Raw genomic sequence first — 26,017 nt, 5'->3', positions numbered from 1 at the left:
TAACATAACACTACCGCTCAAAAGTTTGGGGTTAGTAATAATTAAAATTTTATTTTTGGGGGAAAGAAATAAAATAAATCAATACTTTTATTTATGAAGGATGAGTTAAACTGATCAACAGTTACAGTAAAGACATTTATAATGTTAAAAAAATTATATTTGAAATAAATGCTGTTCTTTTGAACTTTACATTCATCAAAGCATTTTGAAAAAAAAAATCTGTACACAACTGTTTTCAACATTGAAAATAATAATGAATATTTATTGAGCATCAATCATCATATTAGAATGATTTCTGAAGGATCATGTGACACTGAAGACTGGAGTAATGATGCTGAAAACTCAACTTTGATCACAGAAATTAATTACTATGTAAAATATTTTAAAATTGAAAACAGCTGTTTTAAATTGGAATAATATTTCACAATATTACAGTTTTTGTTTGTATTTTTAATCAAATAAATGCAGCCTTGGTGAGCAGAAGAGACTTCTCCTAAAAACATTAAAAATCTTACTGACCCCAAACTTTTGAACAGTAATATATATATATATATATATATATATATATATATATATATATATATATATATGTATGTATGTGTGTGTATGTATATATATATATATATAAATATAAATATAGCTGCGAGCAGCGATGAAGGGCCAAAGCCGGCGGTACCGCCACCCCGGTGCCTTTAGGTAACTAAAGGCACCGGGGTTGCGGTGCCACCGGCTTGGGCCCGTAATCGCTGCTCGCAGCTATATTTTTTTATTTTTTTCTTCATTATTTTTTTTTTTTGCCTTTTTGCCACTTTTGGGGCCCTTAACATGCTCAAAAACTCTTGAAACTTTGCACACAGGTCAGAAACTGCGGCCATCAGGGCCGGACTTAAGCTGGTACCCAGGCGTGGCAGGGGGGCTCGACAGCGCCCCCTGGAATGGGGTCCGAAATCTTGGTCCATATATCAAACACGCTTGCATGTAATAATATGAAACTCAGTACATATATAGATCTCATCGGGCCGCACAACTTTCGTGCTCTAAGTTTTACAAAAGCCCAACAGGAAGTCGGTTATTATACGTTGTTTGGAAAACGCATACAATGGAATGTGAAATACTCCTCCTAGGGAATTCATCCGATCGCCGCCAAACTCGGTGTGAATGAAGTCAAGACATTGAGGATGAATTCTTGCGAACAGATTTTTGATATCTCGAACGGTTTGGCCGTGGCGAGGAAACGAATTTATGGCGAATAATGGGACACAGGAAGTGTGTTATAACTTCTGCATACATTATCTGATCTTGCTGAAACTTCAGCAGTGTATTCGTTGTAAGAGGCCGATCACATGGATGTGACCTTTGTGAGTCAAAGTTATAGCGCCACCAACTGGCAACAGGAAGTGTGTCACTTTCAAAATGCTTTGAAATCACTTTCTTATTTTTACCCGATTTGCTTAAAACTTTATGTGTATAATGTAGACACACGGCAGATGTAGACCTGTGAAAGGATTATTGATATCTTAGATACTGTTGCCGTGGCAACGCATCAAACTTTAATATTCTTTTCGGATGCTTTTGAGACTCTTCACATGCTTGAAAATGCATGAAACTCGACAGACACATCACATTTATTATACAGTAGACATGTGCAAAGTTTCAGAAACGGGCGTGGTGGAATGGCTCAGTAGCGCCACCTTTAGTCAAAAATGGGGGCTTAGTTTTTCCTAGAATCACAAAACTTGGTAGGTGTATTGTTCTCATCAAGCAGGACACCTTTCTAATTTACAGTCATAACCTCAGACCCACAGGAAGTCAGATATTTTGGTTTGAATGTGGATTTTCTGGAGAATTTTCTCTCTCTCTCTGTGTGTCTGTGTGTGTGGGGAGGGGGGATTTGTCTATTCCATTTAATCTTTGTTTTTCAAGGTTTCAGGGGCTTTTGGGGCCCTTAACGTGCTCAAAAACTCTTGAAACTTTCCACACAGGTCAGAACCCACGGTCATCAGAGCCGGGCTTAAGCTGGTACCCGGGCGTGGCAGGGGGGCTCAACAGCGCCCCCTTGGACACGGTCTGAAAACTTGGTCCATATGTCAAACACGCTTGCATGAATTAATATGAAACTCGGTACACATATAGATCTCATCGGGCCGAACAACTTCCGCACTCTAAGTTATTAGCTCCGCCCAACAGGAAGTCGGCTATTATGGGTTGTTTGAAAAACGCATGCTGTGGAATTTAATGTACTCATCCTAGAGAATTCATCCAATCGCCTCCAAACTCGGTCAGCATGAAGTCAAGACATTGAGGATGATAAATTCCGGACTGATTTTTGATATCTCGAACGGTTTGGCCGTGGCAAGGAAACAATGGAGAGAAAAGAGAAACACGAAGTAATATAACTTCTGCATACGTTAACTGATCTTGATGAAACTTCAGCAGTGTGTTCGTGGTAAGAGGCCGATCAGATGGATGTAACTATTGTGAGTCAAAGTTATAGCGCCACCAACTGGCTGCAGGAAGTGTGTCACTTCCAAAATGCTTTTGACAAAAGTGGGGGGGTTAGTTTTACCTACAGTTTAAAAAATCAATACGTATATTGGTCTCATCGAGCCGGACAACTTTCTAATTTACAGTCATTAGCTCCGAGCAACAGGAAGTCAGACATTTTGGTTTGAATGTGGATTTCTTTGCAAAATCAGTCTCTGATTTTTTACCCACTCCTCTTAAGTGGTTTATTTTATTGCCACCAAACTTTTCCAACATGATGAAAATACATTAAAGATGCTAAATTGTGAACAGATATATATATATATTTTTGTTACATTTATATATATACACATATATATATATATATATATAAATATAGCTGCGAGCAGCGATGAAGGGCCATAGCCGGCGGCACCGCCAAAGGCACCGGGGTTGCGGTGCCACCGGCTTGGGCCCGTAATCGCTGCTCGCAGCTATATTTTTTTTTCTTTTTTTTCTTCATTATTTTTTTTTTTTGCCTTTTTGCCACTTTTGGGGCCCTTAACATGCTCAAAAACTCTTGAAACTTTGCACACAGGTCAGAACCTGCGGCCATCAGGGCCGGACTTAAGCTGGTACCCGGGCGTGGCAGGGGGGCTCGACAGCACCCCCTGGAATGGGGTCCGAAATCTTGGTCCATATATCAAACACGCTTGCATGTAATAATATGAAACTCAGTACACATATAGATCTCATCGGGCCGAACAACTTTCATGCTCTAGGTTTTACAAAAGCCCAACAGGAAGTCGGTTATTATACGTTGTTTGGAAAACGCATACAATGGAATGTGAAATACTCCTCCTAGGGAATTCATCCGATCGCCGCCAAACTCGGTGTGAATGAAGTCAAGACACTGAGGATGAATTCTTGCGAACAGATTTTTGATATCTCGAACGGTTTGGCCGTGGCGAGGAAACAAATTTATGGCAAATAATGGGACACAGGAAGTGTATTATAACTTCTGCATACATTATCTGATCTTGCTGAAACTTCAGCAGTGTATTCGTTGTCAGAGGCCGATCACATTGATGTGAATATTGTGAGTCAAAGTTATAGCGCCACCAACTGGCAGCAGGAAGTTTGTCACTTTCAAAATGCTTTGAAATCACTCTTATTTTTACCCGATTTGCTTCAAACTTTGTGTATAATGTAGACACACGGCAGATGTAGACCTGTGAAAGGATTATTGATATCTTAGATACTGTTGCCATGGCAACGCATTGAACTTTAATATTCTTTGTTGATGCTTTTGAGACTCTTAGCATGCTTGAAATTGGATGAAACTCGAAAGACACATCACATTTATTAGCCAGTGGACATGTGCAAAGTTTCAGAAATGGGCGTGGTGGAATGGCTCAGTAGCGCCACCTTTTGACCAAAGTGGGGGGTTAGATTCATCTACAGCAACAAAACTTGGTATGTATATTGTTCTCATCAAGCCGGACAACTTTCTAATTTACAGTCATTAGCTCCGACCAACAGGAAGTCAGATATTTTGGTTTGAATGTGGATTTTTCTGGAGATTTCTCTCTCTCTCTCTCTCTCTCTCTCTGTCTCTGTGTGTGTGAGGGGTGGGGGAGATTTTTCACCCTTGAACGGGGTCTGAAAACTTGGTCCATAGATAAAACATGCTTGCATGAATTAATATGAAACTCAGTAAACGTATAGATCTCATCGGGCCGAACAACTTTCCCTCGGTCAAGTTTTACGCCAGCCCAACAGGAAGTCAGCTATTATGGGTTGTTTGGAGAACGCTTGCTCTGGAATTTAATGTCCTCCTCCTAGGCAATTCTTTCAATTGCCACCAAACTCGTTCAGCATGAAGTAAAGACATTGAGGAATGCTAAATTGCGGACGGATTTTTGATATCTCGAACGGTTTGGCCGTGGCGAGGAAACAAATTTATGGCGAGAAAAGATAAAAATGAAGTATTATAACTTCTGCATACATTAACTGATCTTGATGAAACTTCAGCAGTGTGTTCGTGGTAAGAGGCTGATCACTTGTATGTAACTATTGTGAGTCAAAGTTATAGCGCCACCAACTGGCAGCAGGAAGTGTGTCACTTACTAAATGCTTTTGACAAAAGTGGGGGTGTTCATTTTATGTAAAGTCACAAAAATCAGTACGCATATTGGTCTCATCGAGTCGGACAATTTTCTAACTTACAGTCATTAGCTCCGAGCATCAGGAAGTCAGATATTTTGGTTTGAATGTGGATTTCTTTGCAAAATCAGCCTCTGAATTTTTACCCACTCCTCTTAAGTGGTTTATTTTATTCCCACCAAACTGTTAATCGACGTGTGACACTGCTGGGGGCTTTTGAATCGCTAATTAAAAAACGAAAGTAAAATATGTTCGTCCGCACTGACATTGATAATGGTGATAAACTTTGATAAAGCAGAGTGAGCGTTTTCAATGAATTCTTATGGAAGTAGGAATTAATTAAAAAACGTTCGCTCTTCTCTGCTCGTTCCTCGCCGTGGACACGCACTGTTATGAATGCCCGTGCAGCCGTGAGCATTTTAGTTTAATTTTAAAATTAGCGCCATTTCGGGGGGCGGATTGCTTGAATTTATTTTACAAAAGCACAATGTTGTGTTTTATTGCGACTGTACACAAATATAAGTTAACACTTTGCAGTTTGAATGATGTCCTGTATGAACAAAATGGCGGAGTATGTTTTTATGTGTCCACTGTTCAATCGCGCCCGCGCCACACACACACACACACACACACACACACACACATATATATATATATATATATATATATATATATATATATATATATATATATATCAATATCTATACCGGCTTGGGCCCGTAATCGCTGCTCGCAGCTATATTTTATTATTATTATTTTTATTTTTTGCCTATGGTACTGGAATTCCATAGTACATCAAAATAACAAAAAGAAGCTGTTTAAAATTCAAGATTAAAATTAGATTAAAAGTGATTGAATTTAAAATGTATATATAGCAATATAGCAATTATTGGGATATATATTACTGCATTGATTTAGTGCTGTCAGTTTGATAGAGTAGTAGGCCTGTGTTTAAAATGAGCTGTATGGTTTGTCTTAGGACTCATTTTCAAAGCATAAATTGCATGTATATTTAATCCAAAAGCCTTTGGTTAATGGAATTGGTAAAACTTGTTTCTTTTATCTCAATAGGAGTTATGTAAGCAGCATTAAGTTTAAGAAGTTGGACATTATTCGTTCCAGAAGAGTGTGTATTATGCATGCACTTTCATCCCATAAGGTGACATTTAGAAAAATCCAGTCTGCAACCTAAAAATGAGTTTGACACTCCTGATTTAAATAAGAAAAAAAAAAGGATTATTTTGTGCAATAATGCAAAGGTGTGGAGTAGGAAAACTCTGCACAAGTATCCAGGCTTATCTCTCAACCGCAGACGCTCCACTCAGCATTCTCTCACCTAGGCCAAGGAACCGCCATTGAATGATGTACAGCAGAAAGCACAATGGTGTTCAATACAGCCCTTGGTCAGTGAAGAAACTAGGACACACTAAAAATGCTCATCAGCCCTCGGAGTACATGGGCAAAAGATTTGCATATAGTTTACATCTGCAGAGCTATATGGGATGTTTGAAACACATATATAACCTTGTTGTAAGGTGTCTTAATAGCTTGTAACACAAGAGATGACAAAATTATTATGGACAGACTTGTGTTTACCTGATTATTGTGTAAGAATCCTCTCTACACATAGGCTACTTGATTACTGTAGAAAATGAGATGAAAGGTGATTAGAAAAAACAGAAACCCATGCAATATTTCAACTAAATTAGTTTTTCAATCACTCAAGGCTGTATTATATGGAGACAAGGAGAATGATTTGAACACAATTTATTCAAAGCCCACTATAGTATTTGTCAGCTCCAACTTTGGCCCCAAATTCAAATGACGAACATTTTAGACAAATTTTAGTAGCTCTTATAAGGAATCATGATCAGACTGTAAACACCTCGCTTTAAATGTTGATGTATTTCCCTGAGACGAAGGCTTTGCAGAAATCAGTCCAATACAACAGGTGTTTATAGCAGAAATTTCACTGATAGTGATTGTGCAGGACGTTGTGACTAATAGAAAATCAATGACAAGTGTGTTTTTTATGGCTAAAGGATAAACCATTTCTAGCAAAATATCATGTCTAACCATATTTGTCACTTTTTCAGTGGATAAAACATCAGTATGTGTTGTCAGAACTCAGCAGGAAATTGGAGACAGGGCTAAAGATAAAACATGGTGTGGTTAGGTTTTCATTTTGGGTAAAACAAATCTCATCTCCCATCTGAGCTCAGCTATATTTGCAGGTAGCAAGGTTAATAATGCCTCACTGCAGTAGACAGGTTAACAAATAAATTCATATAGACTGATATAGTGTGTGTGCTTGTGTATACTATCAGACTCATAAAAAGAATCAATACAACTTGAAGCTAAAATGGACAACGGTCATTATTCATTTACAGCCATACTCATCGATTTACGCCAAAAGAGTAGCACTTGAATTTGACGCACAACGTAATGACGGCAGTTGACGCCTCTTGCGGTTCAAACACACAGGGCAACCGTGTTCGTCATTACGTTGTGCGTCAAATTCGGTCAAGTTCAAGAATTCAGACTCCGTTGTTCTTCTCTTGTGCTCCGCTCCATATCTCACGATAACGTTGGATAAAAAAACAACAACAACAACAAATTTTGCGTGCCGTTGTAGTTTACACAGGAATGGCGGGAAATGCGCATTAATATAGCTTCATTCTAGATGTTATGTGGCTTATTTTGATAGGTGAACGGTCTTTGTAGGAGAGCTATGGGCGATTTTAAAAAAAATATAATATATATATATATATATTATTATTTTTTTATTATTTTTTTTTACCTCCGGTGACGTGCGCGTTCTTAAAGAGAAATACACAGTCTTTTCAGCTTGTCACTAAATCGCTATTTTTCCTGCACTAAACTAGTGAATTTTGCCAAGATATATCCAGAGATGATAGAAGATGTTATAGAATAAATAATTTGATGAAAACCCAAGTTTGACAAAGACAGTTCTGACGTAATGTCTCCATTCCCTACTTAGTTACATTGGTAACTTAGAAGTTTCCCACTGCCTAAAGGCTGATTTACACGTCTGCTTCGTTGTCCACGTTAAAGTCCAACTGAAATCAAAATTGACCCTATTTACTTTGTTAGCGCATATTACTAGTGTTGTGGTGAAAAATTAATCCGTGCAAGTTAATACACAGAAAAAAATTGTTTGCCGTCGTAATCTTTAATCAAAGTCTGAAAAGTTACTTCCGGTCTGGAATGGCGTTCCTTCTCCGATGATGTAGGTTTGACGGCTTGGGTTGGGAAACGCTTAACCACTCCCCTCAAACCGTTAGTCTGTTATGAGCGAGAGATGGAGAGGGGGAGCGCTAGAGTAAAACCCTGCCCTCTGTTCAATATTCCGTTTCACTGAGAACTACGTCACAACACTGGAGAAAAGTAATTTGCAACTTCCGGTTCACACGGACTTTAACATGCAATTACACATGCAGGGGGAGCATCTGAAACCCGAGGGAGGGGTTCTAGCAGACCAATCGCTGCGCTTGCAGTCCACATAGAATTGACGGGTTGTTACATTTTTGGAGAGGTACATGCCAGGGTACGCTGTAGGCTACGCGTGCTACACACAGCCTACGACGTAGCTACGGCGCATAAATATAAATTGGGCTTAAGTCATGCAGGTCAGCACAAATAATATGTATGTAACTAATGCGGTTTAAAGAAAGGCTACAGATGCTTTGGATTCACATTGTGAACATTTCTGTTGCTGCTACAGGGCGGCACATAATAATGCTTACCATTACACTCAACCTAACATATACACTTCTTGAATTCTGTGAGCTACTGGAGACTCAGAATGAGACGTACTGTAGGCCTACCGCTAAAAGGAGAAAAACAAACCACTGGAAGGATTGTTGCATTAAATTAAATATTAGTTAAAAAAATTAGTTAGTTGTCTTAATTTGTTGTCTTGTCAATCAGCTGTTGTAACTTCAGTTGGACCTTTGTCAACTCTGTCAATTTTTGTCAACTCAGAGTATTTAACATTGTCAAAATGTAGAGAATGTTTCGCTTCTTTACATTATTACATAATTGAAGACTTTACACAGTTGTTGGATGGATCGAATTAAAATAGCATGCTATTTAATGCGTCAGTTGGAGTTGATACAAATTAATTTATAAAGTAAACAAATGTACATTTTTAGAAAAAATATTTTCAGAAAAACCTGTTCCCTTACATGGTTCATTAGCTGAGTCCTTTGTCTACAAATATATCAGTTTATAATAAAGTATTATTAAATAATAAAAAATAACCTCTAAAACATTTTTGTCTCTTATCTTGAATCAGTGTGTGTATGTACAGCATATACAATTATTTCAGTGTTGGGACAAGACCTTTATAAACTCATTTGTGTCTTTAGTATTAGTATTTTTAGTATTTAGTGTGTAATAAATGTGCTGGCTGTTAGCTGGTTTTATACCATTTGGCCCAAAATTCATTTATATCCTCCTAAGAGTTGAACCTAGCCCCTATTGAATACTAACACTTATGGTGTTATATCTGTTACAGTGTTACATATTTCACTTTATAAGTGATTCTCTAATGTTATATGTGCTCAGGTTTGTGTCAGCTAGTGCTTACATGAACACATTCACATTTGGTGTCATCTGTCAATGGATTCTTCCCCCATATTGTCTGGATCTTTATGGTGGCTTCTTCTTGAGTGGACAGATGGGTAGATGACATCCGTTCCGCACTTGCATGATTTTTCTGGAGGTCTTTCCTCCAAGATGGCGCCTGTGTGTTTGACTTACCGTCTGTTGCTCTTGTGTTTTCTTCTCTGGTTGTCTGCTGTGTCTTAAACCTGATGTACGCTTCTAGTATACGACTGTCAAGCTCTCCTAGACATCGGCGTCTCTGTTGTAGACTCATTCACAAACTCACACACCTTGGACGTGGACTGTCGCTCAGAACATCTCGCTCAACATCTCGCGGAGAAAGCAAAGGAGGAAACGTGGAATCCGTGGAGGATACAGCGCGAAACTCGGGGTGAAACTGAGGGCTCATTTACGAGCTGGTATTCTCTCTAATTCTTCACTCAAATTGTCTCGGTGCAGCTCTGCTGCCTGGCGCCCGCTGGATGCGGTTTACCAGTGGCTCCGTCCTGTTTTCCCCCTACACCTGAGTCCTGTCTTGAGACTTCCAAAGATTTTTTATTAACAAAATCACTAACTTAAGACTTAGTGTCTGCCCTAATTTAACTGTCCCCCCAATCTTGACACCTGCAGACACTGAAGGACGTGACTGTCAAGCTCAAACCTTGATTTTGTCCTAATGATATCATTCACCCGAGATTTTTAAAATTAATCATTGATTCGGTTGGGCCAGGTATGGTATCTCTTATCAACAAGTGTCTCAAAATGGGCTCTGTTCCTGCCAATCTTAAATCGTCAGCAGCCATATCACCCTGTAGCCCAAGACTGGTTGCCCACTGAAGCTAAGCAGGGCTGAGCCTGGTTAGTACCTGGATGGGAGACCTCCTGAGAAAACCAGGTTGCTGTTGGAAGAGGTGTTAGTGAGGCCAGCAGGGGGTGCTCACCCTGTGGTCTGTGTGGGTCCTAATGCCCCAGTATATAGTGACGACGACACTATACTGCCAAAAGAGCACCGTCTTCGGATGAGACGTTAAACCGAGGTCCTGACTCTCTGTGGTCATTAAAAATCCCTTCGATTAAAGAGTAGGGGTTTAACCCCGGCATCCTGGCCAAATTTGCCCCTTGGCCTCTGTCTATCATGGCCTCCTAATCATCCTCATATACTGATTGGCTTCATCACTGTCTCCTCTCCACCAATAAGCTGGTGTGTGGTGGGCGTTCTGGCGCAATATGGCTGCCGTCGCATCATCCAAGTGGATGCTGCACATTGGTGGTGGTTGAGGAGATTCCCCCCTTCTATGTAAAGCGCTTTGAGGTCTCAGAAAAAGCGCTATATAAATGTAACAAATTAATTAATTAATTAAAGTGGCTACGGTCACTCAAGAAGCCTTCACTAGATCCTTCTGTTTTAAATTTTTTTTGGCCTATCTCTGTCTTACCTTTCATTTCTAAGCTACTGAAGAAAATTGTGCTGGATACACTCCAACACTGTTTGTCAAATAATTGTTTCCATGAGGTTTTTCAATCTGGTTTTAGGACTGCTCACAGCACTGAGTCCGCCCTCCTGAGAGTGTTAAATTATATATATCTCTCCACCCATTCTGGAGATACTGTCATTCTTGTTCTCTTAGATCTTTCGACAGCTTTTGATACCATTGACCACCCTACTCTTTTATCTAGACTAGAGTCTTGGGTGGGTCTAAAACCTTCTGTTCTGACATGGTTTCAGTCATACCTGTCTGACAGAAAGTTTTTAGTAAAGATGGGTAATTTCTCCAGCTCCATGGCACCTCTGACCTCTCTATTTTCTCTCTACATGCTACCTCTGGGCGCTATTCTAAGGAAACATGGTGTATCATTTCATTTTTACACGGATGACACCCAAATTTATATTCCAATCAAGAGAAACAACCCTGTAGCGATACATTCTCTTCTGCTATGCTTAGAGGAGGTTAAAGCATGGCTGACCCAAAATTTCCTCTTTCTAAATAAAGACAAGACTGAGGTAATTGTTTTCGGCCCAAATGAAAATTCTCAGTGTATAAGCCCTGATTTAGAGAGTCTATCGGGTTTTAAATCCCCAGGAGTGTGGAACTTAGGTGTTCTTGTTGACCAGCCTTTAAAATTTGACAAACACATTTAATCCGTAATCAGTTCCAGTTTCTACCAACTTCGTCTACTGTCTAAAATAAAAGGCTTTCTCACTCCGAAAACTCTGGAAATGGCTGTTCATGCATTTGTCTCGACTAGATACTGCAATTCCTTATATTGCTGTATATCAAGTTCTCAAATTGCTCGTCTTCAGTTAGTCCAAAATGATGCGGCCAGACTTATTCATAAGTGTCTCAAATATGACCACATCTATCTGATTCTCAAATCTCTACACTGGCTGCCAGTTCGACAGAGAATAGATTTTATTTGTTTTTAAATCTCTACATAACTTAGCTCCTGCCTATCTCTCTAAACTTGTTCATCCTTACACTCCGTTCAGAAGCCTAAGATCCTACGACCAGGCTCTGCTGGTAGTCCCTCGTGTTAGACTCAAGAGTAGAGGGGAGCGTGCATTTGCGGTGGCAGGGCAACACCCTGCCTCTAGAGATTAGAACGGCCCCTACCCTGTCTGTCTTCAAGTTTCTGTTAAAAACCTACCTGTTTTCTTTAGCATATTGATCTCTATTCTTAGGTTGGTTTTACTATTTTATATTTGAGTCTGATACTGCTTTGCCACTCCTTCTTTCCATTCTATATTTGAGTCTGATACTGCTTTGCCACTTCTGTTTGACTATTTTATATTTGAGTCTGATACTGTTTTGCTACTCCGATTTTAAGGTTGCTCTTAGCTTTGCTGCTTTTATTTGTGTTTTATGTGTTATGCAGGTATTATTTTCTTATTATTTATCTGGTTGTTTTGTAAAGCACTTTGGTCAGCCTATTTGCTGTTGTAAATGTGCTATATAAATAAAGTGAACTTGAACTTGAACTTCCCTGTGCTTTGAGGTACATTCAATACACTTAGCCTACATTTTTAAATTTGAGCAACATAGCAAAACTTAAAAGGGAAACATTTTACCATTTGAGTGTGAAGAGAATGGTGAACCTAGTAATGGGGTTATAATTGAGGCGTGAGAATACACGGTAGTTAAAGTAAAAAATAATAATTGGCTTTTAGTGTTAGCCTTACTGTTATTTATAAGCTAGTGTGCTCCAAAACAATGACACAATTCATATATAGAAGAAACTTGCAGTCTCTCACTTCGGCCAATATGGATCAACAATTTTGATAACATTGTTTTGCACCTTTAGCTTCTCATCAGATTTTCTGTCCAATCCAATGCTCTCTACAGTGCGCACACAGTCTGCTCCGGTCCAAAGACACGATAGCACAGAGTGGATCATATGCATGAGTCGGCGCAGACCACAAAACATATCAGACACATTTGAGTTCTGCACAGAATGCTATATTTTAAAGTGAAATGGAGGAGATTAGGAGGATAAATGGTTAGAGATTAGGAGGAAACTGCGGCTTTAGAGAGCTCAATTGGTTTGGCCGAGCTGTGATATAGGCCTAAACTAAATGCTATTGGCTATTTTAAAAAAGTTTGATATGTCCTGCCATGTCTTTCTATTTCTGTGGAAATTATGTCAACAGGTTGAATAATGCTGCGTGTTTCAAAGCACTTCAGTGGGCCTTTAAATGGTTGAGTCATACTACACTCCATTCTTTCTGGGATGGTCCAGCATTCATTAAATGGGAAAAGTTCATATTTCTTGCTCTCTTTTTTGCCTACCGACACAGATATAAATAAATAAATAAATAAATAAACATTTTAGCACTAATGCATCAAATAAAGATGAAATATAAATATTTAGGGAGGTTGAATATCAGCCAAACTGCTACGGTCTGGTATACTGGGAGGAGCAAGAGCAAGTTGCTGTAATGAAGTCAAGTCACCTTTATTTTATAACGCTTTTTACAATACAGATTGTTTCAAAGCAGCTTTACAGTGATAGCAGGAAAATAACAATTCAATGACGCAAAGTTTGGCTGTAAAGCAGCTTTGCAGAAAACAGTGATGTCATCATCCAGCTCAGTTCAGTTCTCATCCAATAGTGTCAGTGCAGTCAAATTAATAATATTGTTGAATATTAAGTGTCCCCAACTAAGCAAGCCAGAGGCGACAGTGGCTTCTTGGACAGGAACCCAAACTCCATCAGGTGACAGAATGGAAAAAAAAAAAACAGTCTCAGTCGGGGGACCAGCCTTCTTTTGGCCAAACAAAGTAACAAGACATGCAAATTCAATCACATCTTCTCCAGTTGATTTGCGTTCGCGGGGCTTTGCTTGATGACATTCATTGGCCATTGAGTCCAAAAGTGTGCACATTTGGAGAAAAATTGCAATTTTCACACATTTACTTAATATTTCATTAGACAGAATCAGAATTTCTATTAATTTCCAAGTCTTATGGGTTGGGAATGTCATGAGGGTAAGTAATTTTTGTGTGAATTGTCCCTTTATCGTTGCTTTTGTAAAAAAAAAAAAAAAAAAACATTTCTCACGCTGAAATGTAAGCTTAGCGTTAAGTTCTGCCAGGAAGACTCAATCAGCGCGTCATGTATTAACTCACTTCTAACCAATCATGTGTTAACACTCTCAGTATAAAAGAATGATACTTACATTCGTCTGAGTTGCAGATACTGACGGTGCCAATTACCTACATCCTCCCCAACCACCTCCAAGATGGTCCTTTCCCTCCATCCTCCCCACCACCACCAGGATGGTCCCTTCCTTTACCTCAAGGGGGTCGGCTGCGCCCCTGCCTTCATCTTCAGGCGGGATTTGCAGATTCCGTTTCCCTCGCATTGCTTGCTAAGGACGGGGCCTACGCCAAAGACTTTATCAAATTTATGCTTGCTGAGCTATTAATAAATTTACACTTGTTATATCATTTTATCTCCCGAGTCTTTCTGGTAGAACTGTATTTTATTTAGAATGTCCTTTTACATATAACTGACATGACATTAAATATAATTGTGGCTCATTAATCTGAATCGGTCTTAGAAATTAAAGCCTCCCACAATATAGCAATTTTGAGCCTGAAGGTAGTATGTGGAGCTGGAAAATGAATTGGGAGCACAGGTTATATGAATACCATGTGCAGCACCAGGGTAGCGCTCTTAAGCAATTTAATGTTGCAATAAAATGTTTGCCTGAGTGAAATAATTTACTTCCATAGAGAAGTCTGTATGGACATCCTTTGTGAAAAAAACTTCAATGAAGAACATTTAATTGTTTGCATTTAATTCAGTTTTATGAAAAGAACAAGGGTGCAAACTAAAAATAGACAGACTTAAAGCCTCAGTGCTCCAGGAAACATATCCCAGCATACATTTGATATCAGGCGTAATATAATCAATTTAGTAGATTCATTAAATGTTGAATACTGTGATTAGCTGTTGCTATTTTCGCAAACAGATTTTAGTCCTTTTAATTTGTTTAGAATTATAATCACATATTTTCACTGTAATGAGTCTTGTAAGGGAAAATGTGAGTTCACATTTAATCAAACATTAAAGCAAACCTAAAAAGTACTCTCAAGAGACAGCGTGGTGTTTATTACTTTCTTTATTTCTATGTGCTCCCCATTACAAAAACAGCCTCAGTAGTGTACACTTCCATTACAACTAACAAAAGTACAAATTAAAACAAAAATAAATGACTGCAAGCAACTGAAAGTGTCTTTGTAAGCCAGAACAATAATTAATACCTAAATGGACATAGAATTGTGAAGATAAACATGATTTATCATTTTGTGTTGGGTGTCTGTTTGTGGCTTAGGGATTGTCAATTTAGCTTAAACTATATCACATTTTTTTGTTTTTGCTGAAAGCTAGTCGATTTGATCAGAAACCAATTCTTTATTAGCAGAAAGTGAACAATATTGTTTGTGATGCACACGTTCACCTCAGCTTTCATCGGTTGAATGAAGTTCAAAGACAACTGATACTATTTTTATGCAACTGCACCTATTGTCTATTCTAGAGGATCAAAATCCACAATAAGTTTGCTTTTTTTAATTTTTATTAAAGCTACGAATTAACTGTAAAAACAGTTTCGTGTAGGATTGGGGAATTTTTGGGTGAAGGACAATGAATCACTGTAAATGACAGTTTTGTTTAGGATTTTCTCTACATTATTTCTATTCTAAAATGGCTGTGAAACAGCTTTCCCTTATTATAACATCTCAAAAACTGAGCATGTGTCTTATATCTAAAATGCCAGTTAAAACAACAACAAAAAAGGCTATTCATATGTCTACTTTTGTTACTGCATTTACTTTAGTGAGCAACTCTTACAACTCAATGGGAGCTTGTGTTTTTTTCTGAAGTAACAGATAATGAGTAACACTTAAGACATGATATTGAACTTTGAATCTCAATAAATACTCTAAAGTTCTCAATGGTATATACAATAGCTTTACAGTGGCACACAGGTGAAAGTGTGTGTATGGTTATGAACAGCTGAACTCCACTGATAGATTAACTGGTCTCCTTGGTATTGCAGTCAGATGCATTGTGGTTGAGATTTAACCCTCGATTATAAAAAATAAATAGCTTTCCTATTCCTCAGACAAGAGATATCGTGTGCAGTATAAGATCTCCAGAAAGTCCAGCTTTACTTCTTCAAAATCCCACCTGAAACATCCAATTCATTTCACAACATATATGATGGGTCTCCTATATCAGCTGCTTCATGACGTTCACACTCAGTTTTGTCATTGGCTAAAAAAAATTCTGACTGAAAAGGTGAATACATACTAAGACACAATAGGAGAAATCTAAGAGGCATGTGTCAAAGAGAAGCCTCAACATCATGGGTAAACATTTTAGCGGAAAATAAATTCTTTAGGAGGAAAACAAAGTTTTTATTTGATGAGAATTTCATTTGATCGATGACTTGCTGAGAGGCTGATTCATGAGTGACAGAAATGTTTTTGGAACCAAAAGTTGATATTTTATGGCAATTTTAATACTTTTTCACTGATGTTTTTCCTTTGGCTCACACCGTTTTGGAATACATATTCTTCAGTGCTTAAATCATGACTGAAAGCACATTTCCTAAAATATTATTTAAGTGTTCTTAACATTAAAAGCACCGATAATGGTCTTAAAAATCCTCAGCTTGTATTTTTTTTTTTTTTTTTTTAAATAATACTGACATTTTCCATATACAGTATTTACAGGAATGTTCATAAATATTATTTGGTCAAACAAGTAGTTTGGAGCCGTTCAAAGTAAAACTGTATAGATTGTGAAGTTTGATGCAACTACAAGCATTTCCTCACGAGTACCACCGGAGTCTCTTCACGTATGCGAACCAAACCTCCATAGACCAGGCTGCTGAGAGGATCATCATAAAAAAGTCTTTGGCACATTCCCCTTCACAACAGTGTGTGATTGACAAGTGTGTTCTAAAAACAAATACTGCTGGCGAGGGAATTGAGAACATTGAAAGTGAACCAGCACTTTACTCTCTCTTGCTTTCAAAAATCTTAAGGATGATCTGAAGGGAATGATGAATGTTAAAGATCTATATCTACAACAAACAAATAAAAGAGAGAGAGAGAGCGAGTCCAGAGGAAAAAAAAAAGAGACGAACTAGCCTTCATCTCTCCACCTCGGATGATGCTGTTGGCCACTGAGTCTCTTGGAAACTTTCCAGCAGCCATGGTGCATCTTTAGCGTCGTTCTCGTTCCACGAGCTATGGATCGTTATTGCAGGCAGATGTCTCGCGCCAGGTTTGAGGCGCTTTTGAGTCTTGCTGTCCTCGGTATTGGGTTTGCGAGGCGGGGGAGTGGCGGTCTTCTTGGCAAATTGGCCTTGTGACGAGGATCCCCGCTGATGCTGCTGAGGGCCTTTCAGTGTTCCATTAATGGCTGAGGTTGAAAGCATCTCCAGAAATTGAGAGGCTGAACCAAAGCGAAGTTCCTCTTCTGTCTCAGCAGCTTCGTGCAGAAGAGGAGAAAAAGTGCCACTTCGCTTACTGCAGGATTCACAGCAGAGCTTGTTGTAACCTGGTATCGAGCAATAACGAGCCAGAACCTCCATCTGACAGAATATAGACTTGTCTCCTCCGCATGGCTCATCTGTCAGAGAAGCAGAAGGCTTTTATTCGGTGCTGTTTTAAACAGTTTTTCACAGAAGATTTTCACATTTCAGCTTTTTAAATGTTCAGGGCCATTATATCATCAATATTACCCAATACAGCAAGGATCTCTTTACATACAGTACAGTAAAATACGCTGCCCATGCAGAATTATGTCAGTATTTCACCCAATTCATAGCTTTGACCACAATGGAAGTTCACCCAAAAGTTTACCAAAAAAGGAAAATGTTGTCATGATTTACTGACCCTCAAGCCATTCCAAACCAGTAGCCTTCTGCCTTTTGTGTTTCACATCAGTATGACTTTCTGCCTTTTGTTTTGTGTTCGCCAGTATCCTGGTCATTCTTTTTGTCAAGTCTGATGTTGCACATCCCAGTTTCCGTGTCCAAAAATGAATATACAATCCCAGTATGCTGTATTACTACTGAAAAATCATGATCCTAACCTTTATCTCCACCAAAATCTCAGTTGGCCAAACAATGATTCATCTTTTCTGAATCGTTAAAATATTGGTGTCTGGGATGCCATGAGCCTAGAGACTAGTGTACATTAAGTATTTTTTTTAAATTATAATATGAATGAATAGTGCTCATAAACAGCTGCTGAGATTGTATTCTCACTTGAAACGGAGTTGACCCAGTCACAGTATCAAACTGTTTCAAACATATCAAAACTTGACAAGCGGATACTGGGGTTGTCATGTTCTAAAAATGAAAAAGTAAATAATAAAAATAGACAAAAAAGTCAATACCACTTGTTCACTTATTTCATAAAATTTAAGATGTTATTCACTTATAATCTTAAAAATCACTTAGATCTCTTTCATGAGATCTTCGTGAGTGAATTAATCCTTTGAGTTGGATATTTTCAATAAATCAGTTTAGTCATTTCACAAAATGTTGCATGAATCGAACAGTGTGTTCAAATCACAAAATGGTGCTTTTGCATCCTTTTTGAAACTTAAATTTGTTGAAACTTGTCCTCATTTGTTGCATTGTATTAAACTGTCATCAGATGTGTTCCAAAGAAGAAATAAATTCATACAGGTTTGTTACGGCATGAGGGTGATTAACTCTTTCAAAAGTGAAATATGTTAATTTTGGATGATTTTGAGGTTTTTACAAAAATGAGTTCATTAAGCCTTAAGCTTCCTAAATCATGAAAAATGTAATTTTTCTCTGCTTGCTTCTCAACGACTGCCGCCTCCCCAAGTTATAATGTAAACAAAATGATCTTACTCGCGCTAACTGACAGATCTGAAGCGTGCACACAAAGATGCCTCTCAGACAGCACATGATCCCGATATAAATGTATACACAGAATTACAGTATTTCAAAATATCTGTCTTGGCGAGTATTCACGCAGACATTATCTGTTATGTCTTAAATTAATGTTTGGTTAACTGTTGGGGAAAAACATCTGATGTGTAACATTATTTTAGATCCGTGCATTACAGTAGGTCTTAATATATAGGCTGTCTGTCTCATTAATCAAATCATGTTAATCAAACAATTGTGGTATCATGGAAAAAAAGTTGAATATATAGTTTTCCTATAGATATGGGTTTTGACCTGGTATTTGCCAAATTTGGTGGTATTGTGGGATTTTAATGCATGGTTGCTAGGTGATTTTGTTTTCTTTTCACAAAATTGACTTTTTGACTATAAAATTTTAAAAGGTGTATCTCTGTCATTTTTGTCTCATTCCAACAAATCATACAAATCATTTTTTTAATGAGAATGTGAAAATAACAATATATATATATTTTTTTGCTCATTGTGACTCTTTTTGCCGGGTCACCAGGACGAGCTATAGGACTGTGCAAGCCCTGGAGTTGTTGATGGACGCGATCTAATCCAATTTTGATCATCGTTCTGAATACGATCTGGATGTAGTCTTTGGCAAAAATGTGTTTTTGCTCAAAATGTTTTTTATGAAACTTGACCACATTCAAGTGTTGATAAAAAAAAAAAATCAATTAACAATTTTTTTTAAAGTAGAGGCTCTGTTCTTTCTTTTGATATATTGCGTTTTCCTATATTCAAACAACAAAATATTCTGGAGGCCATGAAACTTTTGTGAAAATGATCAAAAATGCTGGTACTGGCTGGCAAAAAAAAAAAAAAAAAAAAAACGCTGACGGGGAAAGAGTTAAATGACGAATGTCATTTTTTTGGGTGAACTATCCATTTAGTCTTGATAATTAGTGATGTAACTGTTGATTATGTAATTCTGAAGCCAATATCAAACTCAGAGGTCTGCCAGTGATGTGGCCTGGCAAGTCATATGCATTTTAATTGATGCTTATGTGTGGGTGACCCGGATTTGTGTCATTTTCTGATCCCCTCAGCTTTACTGTATTGTTCCTTCCTCCTCTCACTGTCCTATTCAATACAAAAGTAAAAGCACATTAAAAATGGTCCTCAGTAAAAAGGCCATGAGGTCTTTTAATTAATAAAAGTCATAAAAGAGTCATTCCAGTTTATGAAGTTGGATTATGGACAATTTGTCATTGTAATTAGGTAAACCACCAACTGGCTGTTTCACAGATGAAAAGAAAATGCCTCCAGCTCCCTAAGGAGTCCCGCTTTATATGAAGCTGAAAGCTAAGCAGTGTGCCGCAAGTGTCAGTTGTAAAGGGTAGGTGTTTTATTAACCTTCCACTGAGATGGATGTCATCCAGGTGCGGCTTAAGCCATTAAACAGGAATAACGAGGAGCGTCATGCAAGCAGATACATAAAGAAAGTGCTATTCACAGTAATGTGTGCTGAAATTTATTTTGGATTTTTAACTCGTATCCCTGTAATCAAGACACACTGTGTTCTAACAAATAATGCTGACCATCTGAGTGTAACTCATAAAAGATTGGAGGAAACATACTGACAGCAGTTCTCTTGAACAAAGTTAAGCTTCTATGTTTTTTTAAGAAACTGTGATTTTCTGTGCTGTAGGCAGTGCACATCACAACAGCCAAACATGTTGCATAAAACACAAAGATAAATGTACAATTTCAAACTCATGGGGAGCGAAAAAGCAAAAGACTGGGTATTGGGAACGTTGCCAAAACCTCATGTTCAGTTTAAGCTTGTAGGCATTGCGTGGCCTAATTAAAAGCTTTCTCACACGTAAAATGCTTGTCTAAATAAAAGCTCTCAACAGACAAGTGAGATGGGGTAAACACGCTTCACCAGAGAGCAGTTGAGAAGTTCATAGACCACAAAAGCATTCTGGGAAATGCACTGTGGTTAAGGGCACCATGAATAATGTCATCAATGCAGATGAATTTGTTCATTGTGCAATATTTTCTATTATCTTTCAATATGCTTTCTTTTGTTGAAAGAACATGAACAGTTTAGCCATTCAAGACCCCATAAAATCGACCCCATAAATCGCAAATTTTCATCCCTGTGCTGAAGCGTTTCCTGTTGAAACCAATTTCCTGCTTTGGGTTGCAGAATTTGTAATGATGTGTTTGTGTCATCTTACCATGACAGGGTCCTGGTCTGCAGGGTCTGTGTAACTCAGGCTTCTCACCGGTGCATTGATCTCCAATGCGACATGTGACCAGGCGTCGCGCCACACCCTCCCCACAGGACACTGAGCACTGAGAGATAAGGAGGATGATGGTAACCACAGAAAAATACACATGGTTTCAAACACTGTCCTAAACAAGCACAATGCAATTTTATCTGTACACATAGGACTTTTCACACTTGAAATAGTTAATCCTGGGTCGTTTTAAAGCCTGGGAAAAAGAAATCCTTTGTTATCTTTATGTTTCACATTGCTCATAATTTACCTGGGGTTAACAATTAATACTTAGCATTCATAAAATGACGTTTCACACTATAGATTCCTAAACCCTGGGTAAAAGTCCTTATTTATATATTCACTGAGTCAGTGTTACTGATTGGATGACTGTGAATACAATTTGTTTATGTAAAGGCTCTAGCATTGAGCTTCCTCATGTAATATATTGCAGACTGTACTATCAAGTTTATCCTGAATGTACTTTTCGGACTTTATAGGTGAAAATCTAATGATTTCTTCTTTACTCCAATTGTTGCATTTTCTATCAGCATTTGACATTTTCCCACTCAAACGCTGAAACTACTGTTTCTGTCAGGATGACTATCATCAAATACGATTGACAATTAGCATACAGTTTGGATTGGCGGTGTGGTTCTGTTCAGGGCAAGAACTCCCTGCGCATCCAAGCAGCCTAGCGTGGATAAGAGCAAGGAGAGCAGCAATAACCCCCCTTAGGGTAAACAGAACAGAACCAACATGGATGTATTGCAGATATCATTAATTTAAAAAAAATTGTACAACATAATTTGAGAATTTAGTCTCGTTCAAGGGGGAATCAGAATGCCAAATCCTGACTGGATGAGAGGAGGAGCAGGGGATGGAGGAGGGATATTAGCTCCTGAGAAACGCGATAGCTGCTGATAATAATGAAGGAGCTTATTTATGAATACACTGATAGGTATCGTATTCCTATAGGTAGACATGGATCAGTTGAGATTCAGCTCATGCAAGCTTGACTAACGTGACCAGCCAGAACTGACTTTATGTTTGATTTAAATACAGCATACAGCGTTTCTGGCCAAAACACCTGAAAATGAGGCAGGCAATTGGCTGTCGGTTGCTAAGCATCTAGCCGTAGCACCACATTGTTTCACACTGTACAAGTTTAGCAAAAGTGATGCCAAACCTGCTTCTAAGTTACAAGTGTAAAATGTTACCTTACTCGGGCAGTTTTTAGAACGCCAAAGTTAAGCGTAGTGTGAAAAAAAATCCAATTGAATCAAAGACAAACAGAAAATATTTGCAGTCACAGCTGGTTAGGACAAAAAAAAAAAAAAGGAGATTGCCCTTATCGCACAGCATATTGTCTTTATGTCCTGTTTGGTCAGCCTATTCAATGACTTATCAACAATATTCATTGACAGAGCTTGGTATTAATCCTTTTGCTTGGGGTCAAAATCAATATCACATAGGCTGGCTCACTAGATGATTACACCTACTGACAGTGTACTAGCTCAAGCTTGATATCTCTGTACAATATTTACAATCATCAAAAGACTTCTTGGCAATTTAAACACTCAAAGTCTGGATTTTAGCTTTCTGACACAGCTGGGTAATAAGGTCACTGTCATGAAACATTCATTCTCTATGGTTGACTTTTTAAATCATTATTGACGTAAAATTCTATGGAAATGTCAGGCCTCACTTGGACACTACCAGTGCAAGAAATTCTAACTTCAAGGTAAAAAGTACAAACTGAAAGGAAATAAGTCCTGATTTTTTTTCTCCAGACAATTCTTGACTCTCCAAAAAAAAAAAAAAAAAACATTCCTTGGATGTGGTAAACACATTATTCAAATGAGACTAATTTCACACTGATTTCAAGCCCAATTACACTGAAGAATGCTTGCATTTATTTAGTATTTCTTTTACACATTTACATAGTATTTCTTTCTGCTGAGCTTTGCAAAATATAATTGAGCATTTTGGGGAAGTGAGAAGATTGGTTCCTTTCAAAAACCTCGACAACTATGCTTTTGTATTGATAGACTCAAAACATCATGTGACCTAAGAAAAATTTACCTCTGACCAGGCCCCGGTCCTCCATTGGGCTGGGCAGGGTATTCTGTTGCATGCCCTCCTGATCTCAGGCTTTTCCCCACTGCAGTATTTGCTGTGGATGGAGCGGTTAGTGCCTTCGTGAAGGAACTGGACACAGCGCACAGTGCGGATTTGGTATCCCAAGCTCCCACAGGTTTTAGTACAATGTTCCCACTCCTCTGTGATCCATCTGTCAGAAGACAAATGAAATATGGTTCAATCCACTTGTTGTGACATATCGAATACTGTTTCCAGATCCAGGCCTCCCATTTTCTCAACAGCTGTTTATGAGCACTGCCACTGTTCATTCATAGCACACCTTTAAGCTAAGCTTTTAAAAACTCACAGCGTGCATTACAGTGTCTAGGCTCATGGCGTCCTAGACACCAATATTTTAACAATTCAGAAAAGATGAATAACTGTGTGACCAATTTAGATTTTGATATGGAGATAAAGGTTAGGATCATGATTTTTTTAGTTGCACTATAGCACACCGCAAGCATATTTTAGCACTGTTTGTTGTTTGCTTTTGGGATCTGATAGATTGTTTGGACCCAGAAATGGCGATGTGTGATGCCAAACTAAACATGCTGATAAATGGACATAATTGAGATATGAGATATGGTCTGGATATGGTCATAGACATCCATGTTGTGCATGTGTCCACAGACCAACAACTGAACAATTTTAAAATATTACAGAAGAAACATATCCTGTATAAACAGCCCCTTGGTCTACCTCGGACAGATTGACAAACTTGATTGCAAGATGTATTGTTTATGTATTTATAGGTTTATGTTCAATGTTATGGCTTTTTTGACTTTAGAAATTTTTATTACGTCTATTTGATGGTTTCATCTGTCATGATCATGTAATGTCTTCACAGTATGTAGGACTTTGATATATTAATTCCAATTAATTAATCAGCAAATCATTATCACAAATTAATAATAATAATAATAATAAAAAAAAATAAAAAAATTACCTGTGAGGGCGCAGCTCATAATTCTAAGGGGAAACTCAGGACAATACAAACATGTCAAAGCATAAACAGTACCGGACAAAGAACTAAGGGCTTAAATACACACACAGGGAGAGTTAATTAACTAGAACAGAAACATGTGCAGGATTAATCAGAAAATAATGACCAAGGAATACAGGAAAAACTGGAGCAATGAAACCGAAACCAAAACCCTATGCAACTAAACAGACATAGATAGTGATTAGTTTAATCTTTATACTTCAGAAATGAAAATGATACTTTCAGGCCAACTCAAAACTATTATATGTATTGGTGAATTGGTGGCAATAATTCGTATGAATTTGTATGATCTAAGTGGTACATTTTCATACAATACATTTATATAGCATAGTTTTCAGATGAATGCCATTATAAAAATGTATATGAAATTGTCACCTCGTAAAACAATATAATAACGTTTACTTATGAGATTAGGTTGGAAAAAATATATAAAGACAATTGCTAAGTACATTAATCATGTTAATCATTCTGATTGAAAAAAATTCTCAACAGTTTTCAATTTTCCTTATCTGCCTATTATCATTCACAGGTCTGTCCCATTATTTCAGGACGATAAAACTGCACAACACATTTCCTCCTTAAACAGCAGGAGCTTCCATCAATTATTCCTTGTCCAAAGACAGACCAGCTGCTAACAAATCTGTGTCGGATAAAATGATTCATGTGGACTATTTAGCAATCAGAATGTGATCAGAGAATGAAAATATTTGGTCTGTCTGATTGACTAAAGTTGGACACATCTGAAGCTTCTTCATAAACCTCAAGACCAATCATGCAGCCATTGAAAATATATCCAGGGCAAATAATATACACAATAAACAGCCACATGACATGGTCAGGAAAGTCAGCATGGTCAGTTACAAACAGGTTAATATATATAATATATATATTTAAGTTAAATATATGTGAGGAAGTCAATGGTCATTATTTAAAGGATGTAATTAGAAGCTAAAATATGTGAGACATACAAAAATGTATCACAGTTTCCACAAAAATATTAGACAGCAAAACAAGGTTTTCAACATTTACAACCAAGAACCATTATTAATAATTGAGCACCAATAATAATTGATTATAATTGAGAACAAAAGCAGCCTTTTACAATGATTTCTGAAGTATCATGTGAGATTGAAACCTGGAGGAGTAGCTTTAGAATCATAGCATCGTAGAAATAATTTACATTTTAAATTATATTAAAACAGAAAAGAGTTATTTTATATTGTAATAATATTTCACAATATTACTGTTTTTACTGTATTTCTGATCAAATAAATACAGCCTTGGTGAGCATAAGTTCATTCAAAAACATAAAAACAATCTTAATGTTTCCAAACTTTTGACCAATGCTGTATATTCCCCAACCCTTGCATGTTTATTAAATATTTCAGTAAATTTAATTAATGCTTTTAGCAATATGAGATGGTTATTCTTAGTTGCCTTTCACACATTTTACACCAAAAAAAGCATAGTAGTAGGGCGGCAGAGGAAACTGAAATGGCCACCACCTACAGAGACAGCTTCAAGAATGAGGAAGATGAAAAATGAGGAAAAAACTAAATTAGGGCAAGCAAACGCAAAGGGAATGGGGAAAAAGGAAATGCAGGAAGAACTGTAGGCGCAATCTCATCCTCCGCAGATGTGAAGGGAGGAGGAGCCCTGGAGACTGATGGGCCCACAGAGGAAATATCAGAATCAAAATAGGAAAACGTCACAGCCGCTGAATCTCCAGCAACAGATCATCTTGTGGAAAATGAAATGATTCTGCAGCAGCTCCAGTAGTTTAACATTCACACATTAACATTTCAACTTTTGTTATTTTAAAAATTTTTACCCAAAACATCATCTGTAGTGCACATTTAAGGAAACCATTTATGGGTGATTCTCCAACTAGAAGCACTTTTGGCACTGTGAGTTTATGGA

At 37.8% G+C, this 26,017-nt stretch overlaps 1 protein-coding gene across 2 annotated transcripts in view; it reads right to left on the bottom strand.

Annotated features, from left to right (window-relative positions):
• Positions 1–16,462: 16,462 nt before the first annotated feature.
• adamts3 (ADAM metallopeptidase with thrombospondin type 1 motif, 3) overlaps positions 16,463–26,017 on the bottom strand; it is a 164,201-nt gene continuing 154,646 nt past the window's right edge. For both annotated transcript variants that reach the window (XM_084114139.1, XM_084114140.1), the window contains 3 exons: positions 23,038–23,245; positions 20,911–21,028; positions 16,463–17,403 (listed from right to left, as the gene is read on the bottom strand). In XM_084114139.1, coding sequence (XP_083970265.1) covers positions 16,922–17,403; positions 20,911–21,028; positions 23,038–23,245 — 808 coding nt within the window. In that variant the 3' untranslated portion in view covers positions 16,463–16,921. The remainder of the gene's footprint in view (positions 17,404–20,910; positions 21,029–23,037; positions 23,246–26,017) is intronic.

The sequence above is a fragment of the Abramis brama genome (genome assembly GCF_963993115.1).
Source record: "Abramis brama genome assembly, chromosome: 5".
NCBI lineage: Eukaryota > Metazoa > Chordata > Actinopteri > Cypriniformes > Leuciscidae > Abramis > Abramis brama.
This window is presented reverse-complemented; position numbering and strand designations above follow the sequence as displayed.